This window comes from Ochotona princeps, chromosome 6 (assembly GCF_030435755.1).
Source record: "Ochotona princeps isolate mOchPri1 chromosome 6, mOchPri1.hap1, whole genome shotgun sequence".
Taxonomy (NCBI): domain Eukaryota; kingdom Metazoa; phylum Chordata; class Mammalia; order Lagomorpha; family Ochotonidae; genus Ochotona; species Ochotona princeps.
This window is the reverse complement of record NC_080837.1, coordinates 15,678,984-15,693,436: the sequence shown is the minus strand read 5'-3', so window position 1 is coordinate 15,693,436 and position 14,453 is coordinate 15,678,984. Positions and strand designations below refer to the sequence as shown.

Below are 14,453 nucleotides of genomic sequence, written 5' to 3'. Positions count from 1 at the left end.
GAAGAACTCCACCTGGATCCCCACGGGGCATGTTCCCCACGTGTCCACAAATCTTTCCCGAGGCTGTGAAGCACTGAAGACAATCCTTCAGCACCCGTGATCTTTTTTAAAAAAAAAGGTTAATTTGTTTGTATTGGAAAATACAGAGAGGGAAATCTTTCATCCGTTGATTCACTCCACAAGTGGTCACAATGGCTGAAGCTGAACCCATCCGAAAACAGGAGCCAGGAACCTCCTCTGGGCCTCCCACACACAGGTGAAGGGTCCCAAAGCTTTGGGCCGTCCTCCACTGCTTTCCCAGGCCACAGGCAGGGAGCTGGATGGGAAGTGGAACAGATGGGATTAGAACCGGCACCCATATGGGATGCCAGTGCATACAAGGCGAGGACTTCAGCCAATGGTCTACAGCACTGGACCCAGCACCTGTGATCTCCAAGAAGTTACTCAGAATGCAGCTAACTCTTTTTTAAAGATTTATTTATTTTTATTACAAAGTCAGATATACAGAGAGGAGGAGAGACAGAAAGGAAGATCTTCCATCCGATGATTCACTCCACCAGTGACCGCAACGGCCAGAGCTTAGCCGATCTGAAGCCAGGAACCAGGAACCTCTTCCAGGTCTCCCACATGGGTGCAGGGTCCCAAAGCTTTGGGCTGTCCTCGACTGCTTTCCCAGGCCACAAGCAGGGAGGTGGATGGGAAGTGGAGCTGCTGGGATTAGAACTGGCGCCCCGTTCAAAGTGAGGACTTTAACTGCTAGGCCACGCCGCCGGGCCCAGAAGGCAGCTAACTCTTAAACACGGTTTTGGAGAACACACAGGTCCATTCACGGGTAGCTCCAAAACACTGAGAAAAGGTCCGTCACAAACCCATGCAACATTGGAGCTGAGTCTATTTTTCCATTTCTTCTCAACAGTAACAGTACCTGTACAACTTGCAATCAAGGGAAATGTAAACAAAGCAATGTTCTTAGACTGTCACTGGACAGAATCAGCCTTAGTACTGTGACGGTTCTGTAGCCACCTCCTGATACTCTGGAAATATGTTCAGGATCTGCTTACGAAGTCACCTGATGCTGACTACTTCTAGGCACCGCAGGATTTGCAACGAGCTGTCGTCTTGTGTGTGTCAATTGTTAAGGCATTCGTGAGTCAAGTTCTTCAGGGAAGTCTCAACTGTCAACATTTACCTCAAGTATAAAGTGTACAACAAAATGGCAACAAGAATTGTATTTATGTCTCAACATCCACTGAACAAGGCATCCGAGGCACACAGCAACAGCAGAGGCTGCTTATTAACCACTGATCATTTGGGGAGGTCCTAACAGTAGAGAGAATAAATATGCTGAATAACTACAGCTGAGTTTTAGACATGAATCTGCACAAGACTCCCTCAGGATTTTCACACCAAGTACACAGAATACAGTGGACGAGTGACAGATGCCTTTACCCAGATGAAGTATGCAGCTCCGCGGCCATTCTAAGAGGACTGGCCCAGCCACAGCACGTCCTCTTGTCCCTTGGTGCTTCCTTCCTCCTCGGCCACAGCGCAGGCGTGCGGCCCGTCTGAGACGCCTGTGCTCGCTCCAGAGGCCTCCTCCTCTTGATCCTCAGCAGTATCAATGTCTTCAATGATCGGGATCCTGGATGTGTTCATCACAGTGTCTGAAGGGGAAATAAAACCATTACTGCTTTTTGATTTTAGTCTAACCGCAAAGACAAATCTCTAACTATGAACCCAGCCTAGTCCTTAGCACGTGAGAAGTGAGCCAGTGGATGAGTCTGACTCTGCTGTCCAATACATTTGACCTACAGCGCAGGGCAGGCATGGTGGCACAGCAGCTTAAGCTGCCACTTGGGATGCCTGCATCTCACACTGCAGGACCTCAACTCAAGCCCAGCCTCCACTTAGATCAGACTTCCTGTTGCACACCTGGGAGGCACTAGATAATGCCTCAAATACATGGGTTCCTCCCACCAATGTGGGAGCCATGGAGGAAACTCCTGGCTCCTGGCTTCAGCCTGGCCAATTCTGGTTGTTGCAGGTATTTGGAGGTAGAAATCAAAGGATGGAGGACCTCTCAGCCACTTAACCATCCAAGTAAATAATAAGTGAACAAATTTATAAACACGAAGTGAGCCTTATTTTCATGGGGTTAGCACAACAGGTGAATCCTCCTCCTTCAAATACCAGGAGCATATGGGGAGAGAGATAGCCAAAGTCCTTGGCAAGGACAAGGGTGCAGATGGTCCTGGTTCCTGGCTTCATATTGGCTAGCCAACTGAAAGAGGACCTGTTGATTTCAGATCTGTCTCCTCAATTCCATAACGTTATAAACTGTCACTGATGATATGTCAGGGCTTTTAATTAATCGGGATGATACTCTGCCGGCTCTACCTTTAGACCAGAGATGGTCTTCCCAAGAAACCGTTGAACTTATCTGCACAATAAGATGCTGCACTTTATGCTTGGTAAATGCTTACAATGAAAGAATCTCAACTGAATTTGAACTGTGGTAAGTCAACTAGGTGGAGGAATCCACCATGGGGAGAGGGTTTGGGGAGGGGCAAGGGGAATCCCAGTGCCTATAAATCTGTGTGACATAATGCAATGCAATCAGTAAAAAGAAAAAAAAAAGATTTGCCTCCTCTCTGTAAATAAAATAAAAACTAGGACTGTGGCGAGGTAGCATAGTGACTAAAGTCCTCGCCTTGTACACACCGCTGGGATCCCATATGGGCACCAGTTTGTGTCCCGGGAGCTCCAATTCCCATCCAGCTCCCTGCTTGTGGCCTGGGAAAGTAGTCGAGGACGGCCCAAACTGTTGGGATCCTGCAAGCGCATGGGAGACTGGGAAGAGGCTCCAGGCTTCTGGCTTTGGATCGGCTCAGCTCCAGCTGTTATGGCCGCTTGGGGAGTGATTCAGTGGACAGATCTTCCTTTCTATATGTCTGACTTTACAAAAATAATTAATCTTTAAAAATGTTTTCAGTTATATGTTGGCATTGGTGGCAAAAAAAGGCACTGCAGCTCTATGTTTTCACATGGTATTAATAAAACATCTACTTGTAAATATAAAACAAACTCATTCTAATTGGAAAAAAAGTGATATCATTATAAGTTTTTTTTTTCTTAGAAGGAACTTGCAATCCTGTAACATAGCCTTTGCTTTTTTTTTTTTTTCAAGATTTATTTTTATTACAAAGTCAGATATACAGAGACAGGAGGAGAGACAGAGAGGAAGATCTTCCATCCGATGATTCACTCCCCAAGTGAGCCGCAACGGCCGGTGCTGTGCTGATCTGAAGCCGGGAACCAGGAACCTCTTCCAGGTCCCAATGCATTGGGCCGTCCTCGACTGCCTTCCCGGGCCACAAGCAGGGAGCTGGATGGGAAGTGGAGCTGCCAGGATTAGAACTGGCGCCGATATGGGATCCCGGCGCGTTCAAGGCGAGGCCTTTAGCCGCTAGGCCATGCCGCCGGGCCCTCATTATAAGTTTTCACTTGAGCATTTACATTGAGTGAAATGTTCTACTTACTATATACCTTATTTCCCCATTTTTAGAGGAAATACTGGATTGGAAATTGAGAAAAACATGAAATCCTGCTTCTTTCATTCCAACCAACTTGCAGGGACCTGTACTGTGGTCCAGTGGCTTAAATCACCATCTGTACCGTTAATGCCAGCATCCCATATTGTAGCACCAGATGCCATCCAGACTGTTCCATTTACTATATTAATTCCTGCTAATTAATATTCCTGGGAAGGCAGTAGAAAGCAGTCCAAGTCTGTGGGTCCTTGCCATCCAGATGGACTTACAGGCTCTTGGCTTTAACCTGGCTCAGCCTCAACTGTTGCAATCATCTGAGAAGTGAACTGGTGGGTGGAAGACCTCTTGGTATCTCTTTTTTCTCTGTACACTTTCAAATGAATAAATCTCAGAATGAAAAAATTAAAAAAAAAAGTGCCCATGTTATGGGACAGCAAGGAAAGCATAGCCTATGACATGGGCACAAGTTCAAGCACTGCTGCTCCAGCTTGTAAGCCAGCTCCCTGTGCGTGTGCCTGGGAAAGTAGGGGAGCTTAGGTCCCTGCATCCATGTGGGTGACCCAGGTGCAGCTCCTGGATTGGTGTAATGAAAAGGCAGACCACATTTATAGAGAGGAGAGACAGAGATTTCCTTCCACTGGTTCACTCCCCAAATGGCGGTAATGGCCAGAGTTGAGCTGATCCAAAGCCAGGAGGTAGGTGTCCCAAGCAAGTGCAGGGTCCCAAGGCTTTGCACTATATTCTCTATTGCTTTTCCAGGCCACAAGCAGGGAGCTGGATTGGAAGTGGAGCAGCAGGGACAGGAACCAATGCCCACATGGGATCTCAGCACATGCAAGATGAGGATTTAGCCACTAGACTAGCGTACCAGGCCACGCAACCTACAGCTGAACCACTAGGACAAACACACCCAAACTATTCTTTTAAAAGTACTCAGTCCAGCCCGGTGCGATAGCGTAATGGTTAGGGTCCTCGCCTTGTACGTGCCGGGATCCCAGGTGGGTGCCGGTTCTAATTCTGGCTGCTCTGTTTCCCATCCAGCTCCATGCTTGTGGCCTTGGAAAGCAGTCGAGGATGGCCCAGGGCCTTGGGATCCTGCACCCACGAGGGAGACCTGGAAAGAAGTTCCTGGTTCCAGGCTTCGGATCGGCGCAGCACTAGCCGTTGCAGCCACTTGGAGAGTGAACCATCGGACAGAAGATCTTCCTCTGTGTCTCTCCTCCTCTCTGTACATCTGCCTTTACAATAAAATAAATAAATCTTAAAAAAAAAAAAAGTATTCAGCTATCCAGAAAGCCACCTATGAATCAATCACTCTTTGGGGAGCTTAAAAAGCAAACATACACTCTGAGTCATTCATTCTTCAACATACATTAACTTAAATTCCAACTTAATAAATGCAAACATCAAATTTATATTGGACTTTGATATATTAATGGCAGCACGTTAAAAAAAAAAAGCATAATATTTACCATTTCCTAAGGATTGACTATTACTCAGCAGCTTCGCCTGCCTTCTTTCCAAGGCCAGTTGTTTATTTCTCTCAATTCTCTGTTGTTGTTCATCTGTTAGCGTTCTACTTGGGTCAGAAACAAACGTCTCCCTTTCAGACGAGTTTGTGAAAAAGGGATCAAATTCAGTAGCAGTTACATCATGGCCATTATTTTCCCCTACTTCTTCTGCATCACAAAAGGAAAAAATAAATTAGTGGATTTGTAGTATTAACTAGTTACTCAAAGGGCTCAAGTGAAAACTAATTAAAAAAAAAAAAGAAAGCTAATTTAAATGGGCAAGGTGTCAGACCTGAAGAAACAACTGTGAGGCATGAGAATGTAAAAATACATGCTTACCTCAGACAAGATACATTTATAAATTATTTATAACAAGGAATGTTGGAGAGATGGAAGTATTAATTAAAATATACATGAAGAGAAGAGTTTTTAGGGATGATTAGTAATATTTTACGCTTGACCTAGTAAGAGAACTTAAACAATCCAAATCTTGGAGCCAGCTTGATGGCTCAACTGGCAAATTCTCCATCTGCAAATGCTAGCATCCCTTATGGGTGCCAGTTCGTGTCTTGGCAGCTCTTCTTCCCAACCCAGCTGCCTGCTTATGCCTGGCAAAGTAGTAGAGGATGGCTCAAAATTTTGTGACCCTGCAACCACATGGGAGACCCAGAAGAAGCTCCTGAATTCAGATCAACTCGGCTATGAATACATATGTGGAGTGAACTGGCAGATGGAAGATATTTCTCTGTCTCTCCTTCTCTATGTAAACCTGCCCCTCCAATAAAATAGATTAATAAATTGTTTTAAAAAAGAGAGAGATCCAGGGCCCGGCGGTGTGGCCTAGCGGCTAAAGTCCTTGCCTTGAATACCCCGGGATCCCATATGGGCACTGGTTCTAATCCTGGCAGCTCCACTTCCCATCCAGCTCCCTGCTTGTGGCCTGGGAAAGCAGTGGAGGACGGCCCAATGCATTGGGACCCTGCACCCGCAAGGGAGACCTGGAAGAGGTTCCAGGTTCCCGGCTTCGGATTGGTGCAGCACCGGCTGTTGCGGCTCACTTGGGGAGTGAATCATCGGATGGAAGATCTTCCTCTGTCTCTCCTCCTCTCTGTATATCTGACTTTGTAATAGAAACAAAAATAAATCTTAAAAAAAAAAAAGAGAGAGAGAGATCCAAATCTTGGGCCCGGCGGCGTGGTCTAGTGGCTAAAGTCCTTGCCTTGAACGCCCCGGGATCCCACATGGGCGCCGGTTCTAATCCCGGCAGCTCCACTTCCTATCCAGCTCCCTGCTTGTGGCCTGGGAAAGCAGTGGAGGATGGCCCAAAGCCTTGGGACCCTGCACCCGTGTGGGAGAAGAGATTTAGAAATATTTATTCAATGGAATATTTAATACAACTGTTCTTACTTTGAAACTGTAACATGATATATTTTTGGCAAGAATAAAAATAAGTGTCATACACTAGAACAGAAGCATATGTACTTCACTGGCACATTAAATATTCAAAACATTTTACTCTTGTGATCTACAAAAAAGGTTTGGAGATTATTCTGTTAAGACACACACACAAACAAAACAGACTCTACAGCAAATCAGGATCTGATTCATGCCTCCTCACGCACAGCCCACATCTAGGCCCCCTTCTGCTCCCTCGGCTGTCCCTGGGAAGGCACGCCTCTGCACCAAGTCACCTGGGCCTAACATTCACTGCTTGTCACTCAGATTCTATGGGATCCCTCCTCCGCGGAGCGCTCCTCTCCCCTACAGAATCACCCTCCACTCAACTGGAAATGACCTATCTGTCTTAACTTCTTGCTAGTCTGACCTGTCTAAGGGGACTCATCTTTTCACAGTCAGTGCCTCCAAAAGTGCTGCTGAATGAATAAACTAACCCAGTACTTTAGTAGCTCATTTCTTTATACAAATTAATCCTGGGACATCAGTATGCAGAATAGCCATAATTAAAATCCTCAATTGCTTAAACCACATTCCTTCACAATTTTTTAAAAGCAACTTCTAAAATAAGTTTGGGTGACAGCAGCACTGTGGTATAGTGGGCATAGCTGCCATCTGCAACACCAACACCCCACAGGAGTGCAGGCTCAGGTTTCAGCTGCTATACCCGCTCCAGCTCCGTGCTCAGGGCCTAGACAATCAGTGGTGGGTGAGCCAAATGCTGGGACCCCATCACCCATGTGGGAGACGCAGAGGAAGTTCCTGGCTGTGGAAAATGTGTCTCTCCACGTCTCTCTGGAACTCTTTAAAATAAAGGGTTTAAAATAAATAAATAAATAAATAGCCTTGTAGAACTCCATGTAGAGCATGCATTTGCCACATCTATGAAGAAACAAGAGACAAACATTCATGTATGGAGCCATCGCACAGAAAATCTGATAACTATACAGACTCTGTCGGCAGGAACCACGTGCTTTGATGTGTGTGACTGTCTATGGTTACACCGCACAACTAACAAATGCAACCCATACCAGGAACAGTCACAGAGGCCCTGCTCAAGCCAGGATCTACATAGGTAAAAGGCAAACTTTCGTTCACAGCTTTCTCTGCCCAATTCCCCAGAACTATCTTCTCCAATGCTGTATACACACATCATCTCATGATGTGTATTTTTATAAACGAGTGCTATGAAGGACTGAGGGATCCCTAGAGTTCTCAAAAGTCCTTTTTTGTGGCTCAGGCATTGCCTGTGGTATCAGCATCCCATATTAGAGCACTGATTTGCATTCCAAGCCAGCTCCCTGCTAAGGCACCCAGGAAAGCAGCCAAAGATGGTATCATCTATATAGGAGACTCTTAGGGAAATTGTGGTTCCTGGCTTTGACATGGACCAGCCCCAACCAGAGTAGCCATTTAGGCAGTCTATCAGTGGAAAAACAATCTCTTCCCAGGCCCAGTGCTGTAGCCTAGTAGCTAAAGTCCTCACCTTGCATCCGCTGGAATCTCATATGGGCACCAGTTCTGATCCCGGTTGTCCCATTTCCCATTCAGCTCACTGCTTGTGGCCTGAGAAGACAGTAGAGGACTGCCCTTACCTGCCTTCTGACTCCTGGCTTCAGACTGGCTCAGCTCTAGCTGTTGCACTCACTTGGGAAGTGAACCAGCAGATGGAAGATCCTTCTGTCTCTCCTCTATGTAAACCTGCCTTTCTAAGAAAAATTAATAAATCTTTAAAAATAAAAAAGTAGGGCCAGGCGTGATAGCATAAGGGTTAAGGTCCTCGCCTTGTACGTACCAGGATTCCATATAGGCGCCGGTTCTTATCCTGGCAGCTCCACTGTGGCTGCAGGGTCCCAAGAACTTGAGCCACCCTCTGCTGCTTTTCCAGGCCATAAGCAGACAGATGATCAAAAGTGAAGCAGCCAGGACTCAACACAGTGCCCATATGGAATGCTGGTGCTATAGACAGAAACAGCCTACTATACCAAGGTGCCAGACCCCTTCAACCATGTTTTGTTTTTAACCACATTTTACAATATCCAAGTGTGTCAAGGCATTTAAACCCATTCCTAAATACAGTACTGTAATTATATACAGAATCAAAGACTAAAAATACAATTCTATAATAATGCCCATAACAACCACAACCACTTTTAAAAGTAAAATTATTATAAAGTAAATAAACCCACATTCTTACCGTTACTGCCAACAAAATCATCATGCAAAATAGGGAGATCATGTCGAATTCGTTTTAGACAGGTCTGAAAATTTTTAAAAAAAGTATTTTGACATTTTCAACAATAATTTTACAGTGGGGAATGGTCGTTTAAGCAATTCTTAGTTTTACAAGTACTGCTCAAAAAAAACAAACAAAACAAAACTGCTCCTCAGATAACCACTATTAATTTTCCCTACCAAGACACATTTCAAATTGAAGATCCCAAAAAGCAATTCAGGTCCAACTCTATCTATCCCTGTTTTGTGAATGATATTCATAATCACCTCAACACTTACCTGAACTTCCTTTTTATTTCCCAGATATTCAACTCTGTCAATAAAATCTTCAAATTGCAGTCTGGGGAACAGTCTGTGCGCCCAGTGCTCCATGTGTCTGATGAGCGTCTTCAAGTCCTCAGCCTGGCACATAAAAAGAAAAATGCTAAACGGAGGGCCCTGTCAGCAGATTGCAGAGCTGAAAAGCAACACCAAAGTCACTGGTGTCATTTTATATTAGTAAGGTTGAGACACTTTCAGAAGGAAGCGCAGAAAGAAAAAATCTTGACGTAGGGCTTAGAGAATGGCGGTATAAAAGAACACTGGATATAGACTTTTAAAAATCAGATTAAAAAAAAAATCCCTGTATGAAAATGTAATAATGTTGAAGAAGAATCCCATATTAAATCTTATCACATACATACAGTAAAACTCCCAAATATGCTTCAATAAAATATCTGCAAATGACTGTGATAGGTTCCTGAACCACATGCAGAGAAGCAAGCATTCAGAACAGAATACATGCGGAGAATGCAAGGGCAAAGACTAGTAAGAAAGTTAACAATCCCAGGTACTTCTGTATGTTTAAAACTGCAAGTAAGCATTTTTTATATGGAAAAAAAAAATCTGACTAAAGAGAAACACTAGCAGTGCCAGTTTTAACATAAAAGGTCTTCTCTCCTTGGCAGCACGTTCCAGGGGAGAACAAAGGCCCAGGCTCTGGCGCAGGGGACTGCACAGCTGCAAACTCCCCTCCTGCCTCTGTGGGACTCACCACTTCACTCTCAGTGCCCTGTTTTCATATCTGAAAACATTACACAAATGTTAGACCTACCGTTGCATTTTGTAATTTGTTGGACTCTTTACTGAGACTAACCTTTGATTACAGTGTAAATGAGGGAAGATCTTCCTCTCTGTAAATCTGATCTGCCTTCCAATAAAAATAAACCTCCAAAAAACAAAAGAGAGAAGCCTCAATCTGTAATGCCAGCATCCCATATGGGTGTCAGTTTGGAACTGGCCGTTCCACTTCTGATCTAGTTCCCTACTAATGTACCAGGGAAAGCAGCAGAACATGGTCTAACATCTTGGACTCTGCACCCCCACGGGAGATCCAGAAGCCCGTGGTTCCTAGTTTCAGCTGGCCTGGCCCAGCCATTGCATCATTCAAGGAGTGAAACAGAGGATAAAAGGTCTCTCACTTTCCTTGCTCTCTGTAACTCCACTTTTCTTTTCTTTTTTTTTTTTTTTTTAAGATTTTTATTCATTTTTATTGGAAAGCTGGATATACAGAGAGGAGGAGAGACAGAGAGGAAGATCTTCCATCCGATGATCCACTCCCCAAGTGAACCACAACGGGCCGGTGCGCGCCGATCCAAAGCCGGGAACCTGGAACCTCTGCCGGGTCTCCCATGCGGGTGCAGGGTCCCAATGCATTGGGCCGTCCTCCACTGCTTTCCCAGGCCACAAGCAGGGAGCTGGATGGGAAGTGGAGCAGCCGGGATTAGAACCAGTGCCCATATGGGATCCCGGGACGTTGAAGACGAGGACTTTAGCCGCTAGGCCACGCTGCCGGGCCCCTGTAACTCCACTTTTCAAACAGCAAATAAGTCTTTAAATAAATGAAATCTTCACTAAAAAATAAAAAAAAAAAAATTTCCACTACATCACAACTGTTTCTCAAGAGATATAAGTAATTATACTATCTGTAAAGTATTCTGGGATTCCCAAGAACATAATGAGTCAAAGTTTGATCACTATTTTCACAATGTATTCCTTTATATCTTTGCGGGGAAAAGAAACACAGACACACAAATAGCTCTCGCACCCACTGGCTCACTCCCTGAATGCTGACTATGACACAGGTAAGGACACGGCCAGGAACTCAACCTAGGTTCCATTTGGGTTACCACTCGCTGTCTCCAAGGTGCATATTAGCAGAACTGAGAACAGGCGTAGAACAGGAACTCAGTTATTCCAACATGAGCTGCAAGTGTCCCTACTATAGCCTTAACTATAAATTTAAACATCCATCACGATTTTTTTGGTTTTTGTTTTGTTTTGTTTTTCAAGATTTACTTACTTTAGGCTTGGAGTGATAGCCTAACAGAGAAATACTTGCCTTTCATCCACCAGGATCTAATATGGGCACCAGTTTGTGTTCCAGCTGCTCCACTTCCCATCAGCTCCCTGCTGGTGGCCTGAGAAAACAGTCAAGGACGGCACAAGACCTTGGACCCTGCACTCATCTGGGAGACCAGGAAGAAATTCCTGACTCCTGGCTTCACATCGGCACACCTCCAGCCATGACGGATACCTGGGAGTGAATCAATGGATGGAAGATCTTCCTCTCTGCCTCTCCTCTCTGTATATCTAACTTTCCAATAAAAACAGATCTTTAAAAAAGATTTACTTACTTTTATTGGAAAGGCAGATCAGATTTATGTAGTGAAGGAAAGACAGAAAGATCTTCTTACCCTGGTTCACTCCCAAGTGGCCACAACGACCGGAGCGAAGTTGATCAGGAGCCAGAAGCCAGGAAATTCTTTCACGTCTGCCACACAGGTGCAGAGTCCCAAGGCTTTGAACCACCCTCCACTGCTTTCCCAGGCCACAAGCAGGGAACTGATGGGAAGCAGGGCAGCCAGGACATGAACCAGTACCTGTATGAGATCCCAGTACTTTGAAGGTGAGAATGTAGCCATATAGCCATTGCGCCAGGCCCCACTATTGCTATTTTTTAAAAATGTAAGTTTAAAATGAAAACCAGGAACTGATGCAGTGGCATAGCATGCGTGTAGCATGTTAATCCTCACCTGCAGCGGCAGCACCTCATATGGGTACCAGTTTATGACCCGGCTGCTCCACGTCTAATCTAGCTCCTGCCATGGTGTAGGAAAGCAACCGTGGATGGTTGAAGTCCTTGGGCCTCCATACCCACGAGACAGACCAACAACTGATGGCTCCTGGCTTCAGATCAGCTACTGCGACCACTTGGAAGTGGACCAGCAGATGAAGATTTGTCTCTCAGTAAATCTGCCTTTCCATAAGAAAATAAATAACATAAAATCCAGGAATTTCTTACCTCATGACCTTTACCCTTGAATTTTGTCTTATCAAACACATGCCTTAAGGCTGGAAGCCCTCTCTCAGAAATTAACCTGTAGGCAAAAACATATTTTGAATATATCGATTCCAACGTCATGTCCAAACCAAGACTAGCAAGAAGAAAAAACATCATTTCTACCGAGTTTGAAAAACAAAAAATTCTAGCAATCTCTGACTTCTAAATCACTCTAACTAAAAGTTCTACCATTAAAAGAAAAATTCGGACCTAGCATAGTAGCCTGGCAGTTAAAGTCCTTGCCTTGAACACACTGGGATCCCATATGGGCACCGGTTCTAATCCCGGCAGCTCCACTTCCCATCCAGCTCCCTGCTTGTGGCCTGGGAAAGCAGTCGAGGACGGCCCAATGCACTGGGACCCTGCACCCGCGTGGGAGACCCGGAAGAGGTTCCTGGTTCCCGGCACTGGATTGGCGCGCACCGGCCCGTTGCGGCTCACTTGGGGAGTGAAACATCGGATGGAAGATCTTCCTCTCTGTCTCTCCTCCTCTCTGTATATCTGGCTTTCCAATAATAATAAAAAAATCTTAAAAAAAAAAAAAGATTTACTTATTTTTGTTGGAAAGTCAGATATACAGAGAGGAGGAGAGACAGGAAGATCTTTCATCTGATAATTCACTTCCCAAGTGACCACAATGGCTGGTGCACGCTGATCTGAAGCCAGGAGTCAGGAACTTCTTTCTGGGTCTCCCACGCGGGTGCAGGGTCCCAAGGCTTTGGGCCGTCCTCCACTGCTTTCCCAGGCCACAAGCAGGGAGCTGGATGGGAAGTGGCGGTACCGGGATTAGAACCGGCACCCATATGGGATCCCGGGGCTTTCAAGGCGAGGACTTTAGCCGCTAGGCCACGCCGCCGGGCCCAAAAAATAAGTAAATCTTTAACAACAACAGAAAAAAGATGGGCATAAAGAAAAAATACAAAATGTACAAGAAAATCGTGACTGTACCTCTGAGCATCCAGCTTGGGCATGTTCCTTTTAACTGTTCTCTTTGGAGGTACAGGAACAGGTACTCCACTCCCTGATGCTAATGAAATACACTAAGATTTAGTATTACATAATTGAAGCCTCACAAATTGCAACACAGCTAAGCTGGTGAGCACGTAACAGGACATGGAACCCTAACCTGCAGCTCCATACAGACCTTCCTCACGCTCTGCCTCTTCACCTCGTCTCTCTGGAGAGGCCGGAGCGGGGAAAGGAGGGAACATTTCATCTTCTGTATGTTCATAATCTGGTAGGTCAACCAGGCCATTCTCCTGCGCTTCTAGCATCTCTTCCCCTGCAGTGGAAAAATGTACCTTTTCAAAATTCATTTAAATGTATAAAATTGCATTCATCTCTCCATCTTATATAAGTCAACTTCCATCTATAGCAAATTCTTCTTTCAAACAGTCACAACTCACACACCACAAAAAGAAGATCACAATTCAGGGGGCTCTGGTGTGGTAGCCTAGTGGATAAAGTTCTCACCTTCCATGTGCTCGGATCCCATATGGGTACAAGTTCATATCCTAATTGTCCCACTTCCCTGCCAGCTCCCTCTGCTTATGGCATGGAAAGGCAGTAAAGGATGGCCCAAAGCCTTAGGACCCTACACCTGCTTGGGAGACCCAGAAGCAGCTCCTGGCTCCGAGCTTTGGATCAGCGCAACTCTGGCCATTGTGGCCACTTCTGTCTTTCCTCCTCTCTGTAAATCTGATGTTCCAATAAAATCAATAAATCTTAAAAATTTAAGGGCTGGCCCTGCAGCACAGAAGGTAAAGCAGCCACCTGGAGTGCTGACATACCACACTGATGAACAAGGGTTTGAGTCCCCCATGTTCTACCTCCTATCGTACTCCCTGCCAATATGCCTGGGAAAGTTGCAGAACACGGTCCAAGTCCCTGGGTCCCAGCGCCCACGTGGGAGACCAAGAAGCACCAGGTTCCTGGCTCTGAATGGGCTCAGCTCCAGCCACTGCAGCCATTTGGAAAGTGAACCAGCAGATGCAAGACCTCTCTCCCTCTCTCTGTACCTCTGCTTTCAAATAAGTAAATTTTTTAAGGTTTTTTTTTTTATTATTATTATTACAAAGTCAGATATACAGAGAGGAGGAGAGACAGAGAGGAACATCTTCCGTCCGATGATTCACTCCCCAAGTGGCTGCAATGGCCAGTGCTGCGCCAATCCGGAGCCAAGAACTTCCTCCAGGTCTTCCACGCAGGTACAGGGTCCCAAAGCATTGTGCCGTCCTCGACTGCTTTCCCAGGCCACAAGCAGGGAGCTGGATGGGAAGTTGAGCTGCCAGGATTAGAACTGGCGCCATATAGCATCCT

General features: G+C 45.5%; 1 protein-coding gene and 1 non-coding gene across 2 annotated transcripts; both read right to left on the bottom strand.

The window, feature by feature from the left end:
• Positions 1–1,479: 1,479 nt before the first annotated feature.
• On the bottom strand, positions 1,480–13,439 carry TIPIN (TIMELESS interacting protein). The gene is made up of 7 exons (XM_004578337.4): positions 13,279–13,439; positions 13,083–13,161; positions 12,096–12,171; positions 9,032–9,154; positions 8,715–8,778; positions 5,024–5,230; positions 1,480–1,664 (listed from the first exon to the last, which is right to left on the bottom strand). The coding sequence occupies exons 1-7, from the start codon at positions 13,406–13,408 to the stop codon at positions 1,480–1,482; spliced, it is 864 nt and encodes a 287-aa protein (XP_004578394.2). The 5' UTR covers positions 13,409–13,439.
• On the bottom strand, positions 7,426–7,561 carry LOC118759367 (small Cajal body-specific RNA 14). Its single transcript, XR_004996159.1, has one exon. It is a non-coding gene; the product is annotated as a small Cajal body-specific RNA 14 (non-coding RNA).
• Positions 13,440–14,453: the final 1,014 nt, after the last annotated feature.

Excerpts from the sequence above, each read along its gene's own strand:
- TIPIN (XM_004578337.4), bottom strand. The coding sequence starts at position 13,408 with ATGCTAGAAGCGCAGGAGAATGGCCTGGTTGACCTACCAGATTATGAA. Across the intron at positions 13,162-13,278 it reads AGAGGCAGAGCGTGAGGAAG|CATCAGGGAGTGGAGTACCT; the intron begins GTCTGTATGGAG and ends GTATTTCATTAG. Across the intron at positions 1,665-5,023 it reads TAGTCAATCCTTAGGAAATG|ACACTGTGATGAACACATCC; the intron begins GTAAATATTATG and ends TTTCCCCTTCAG.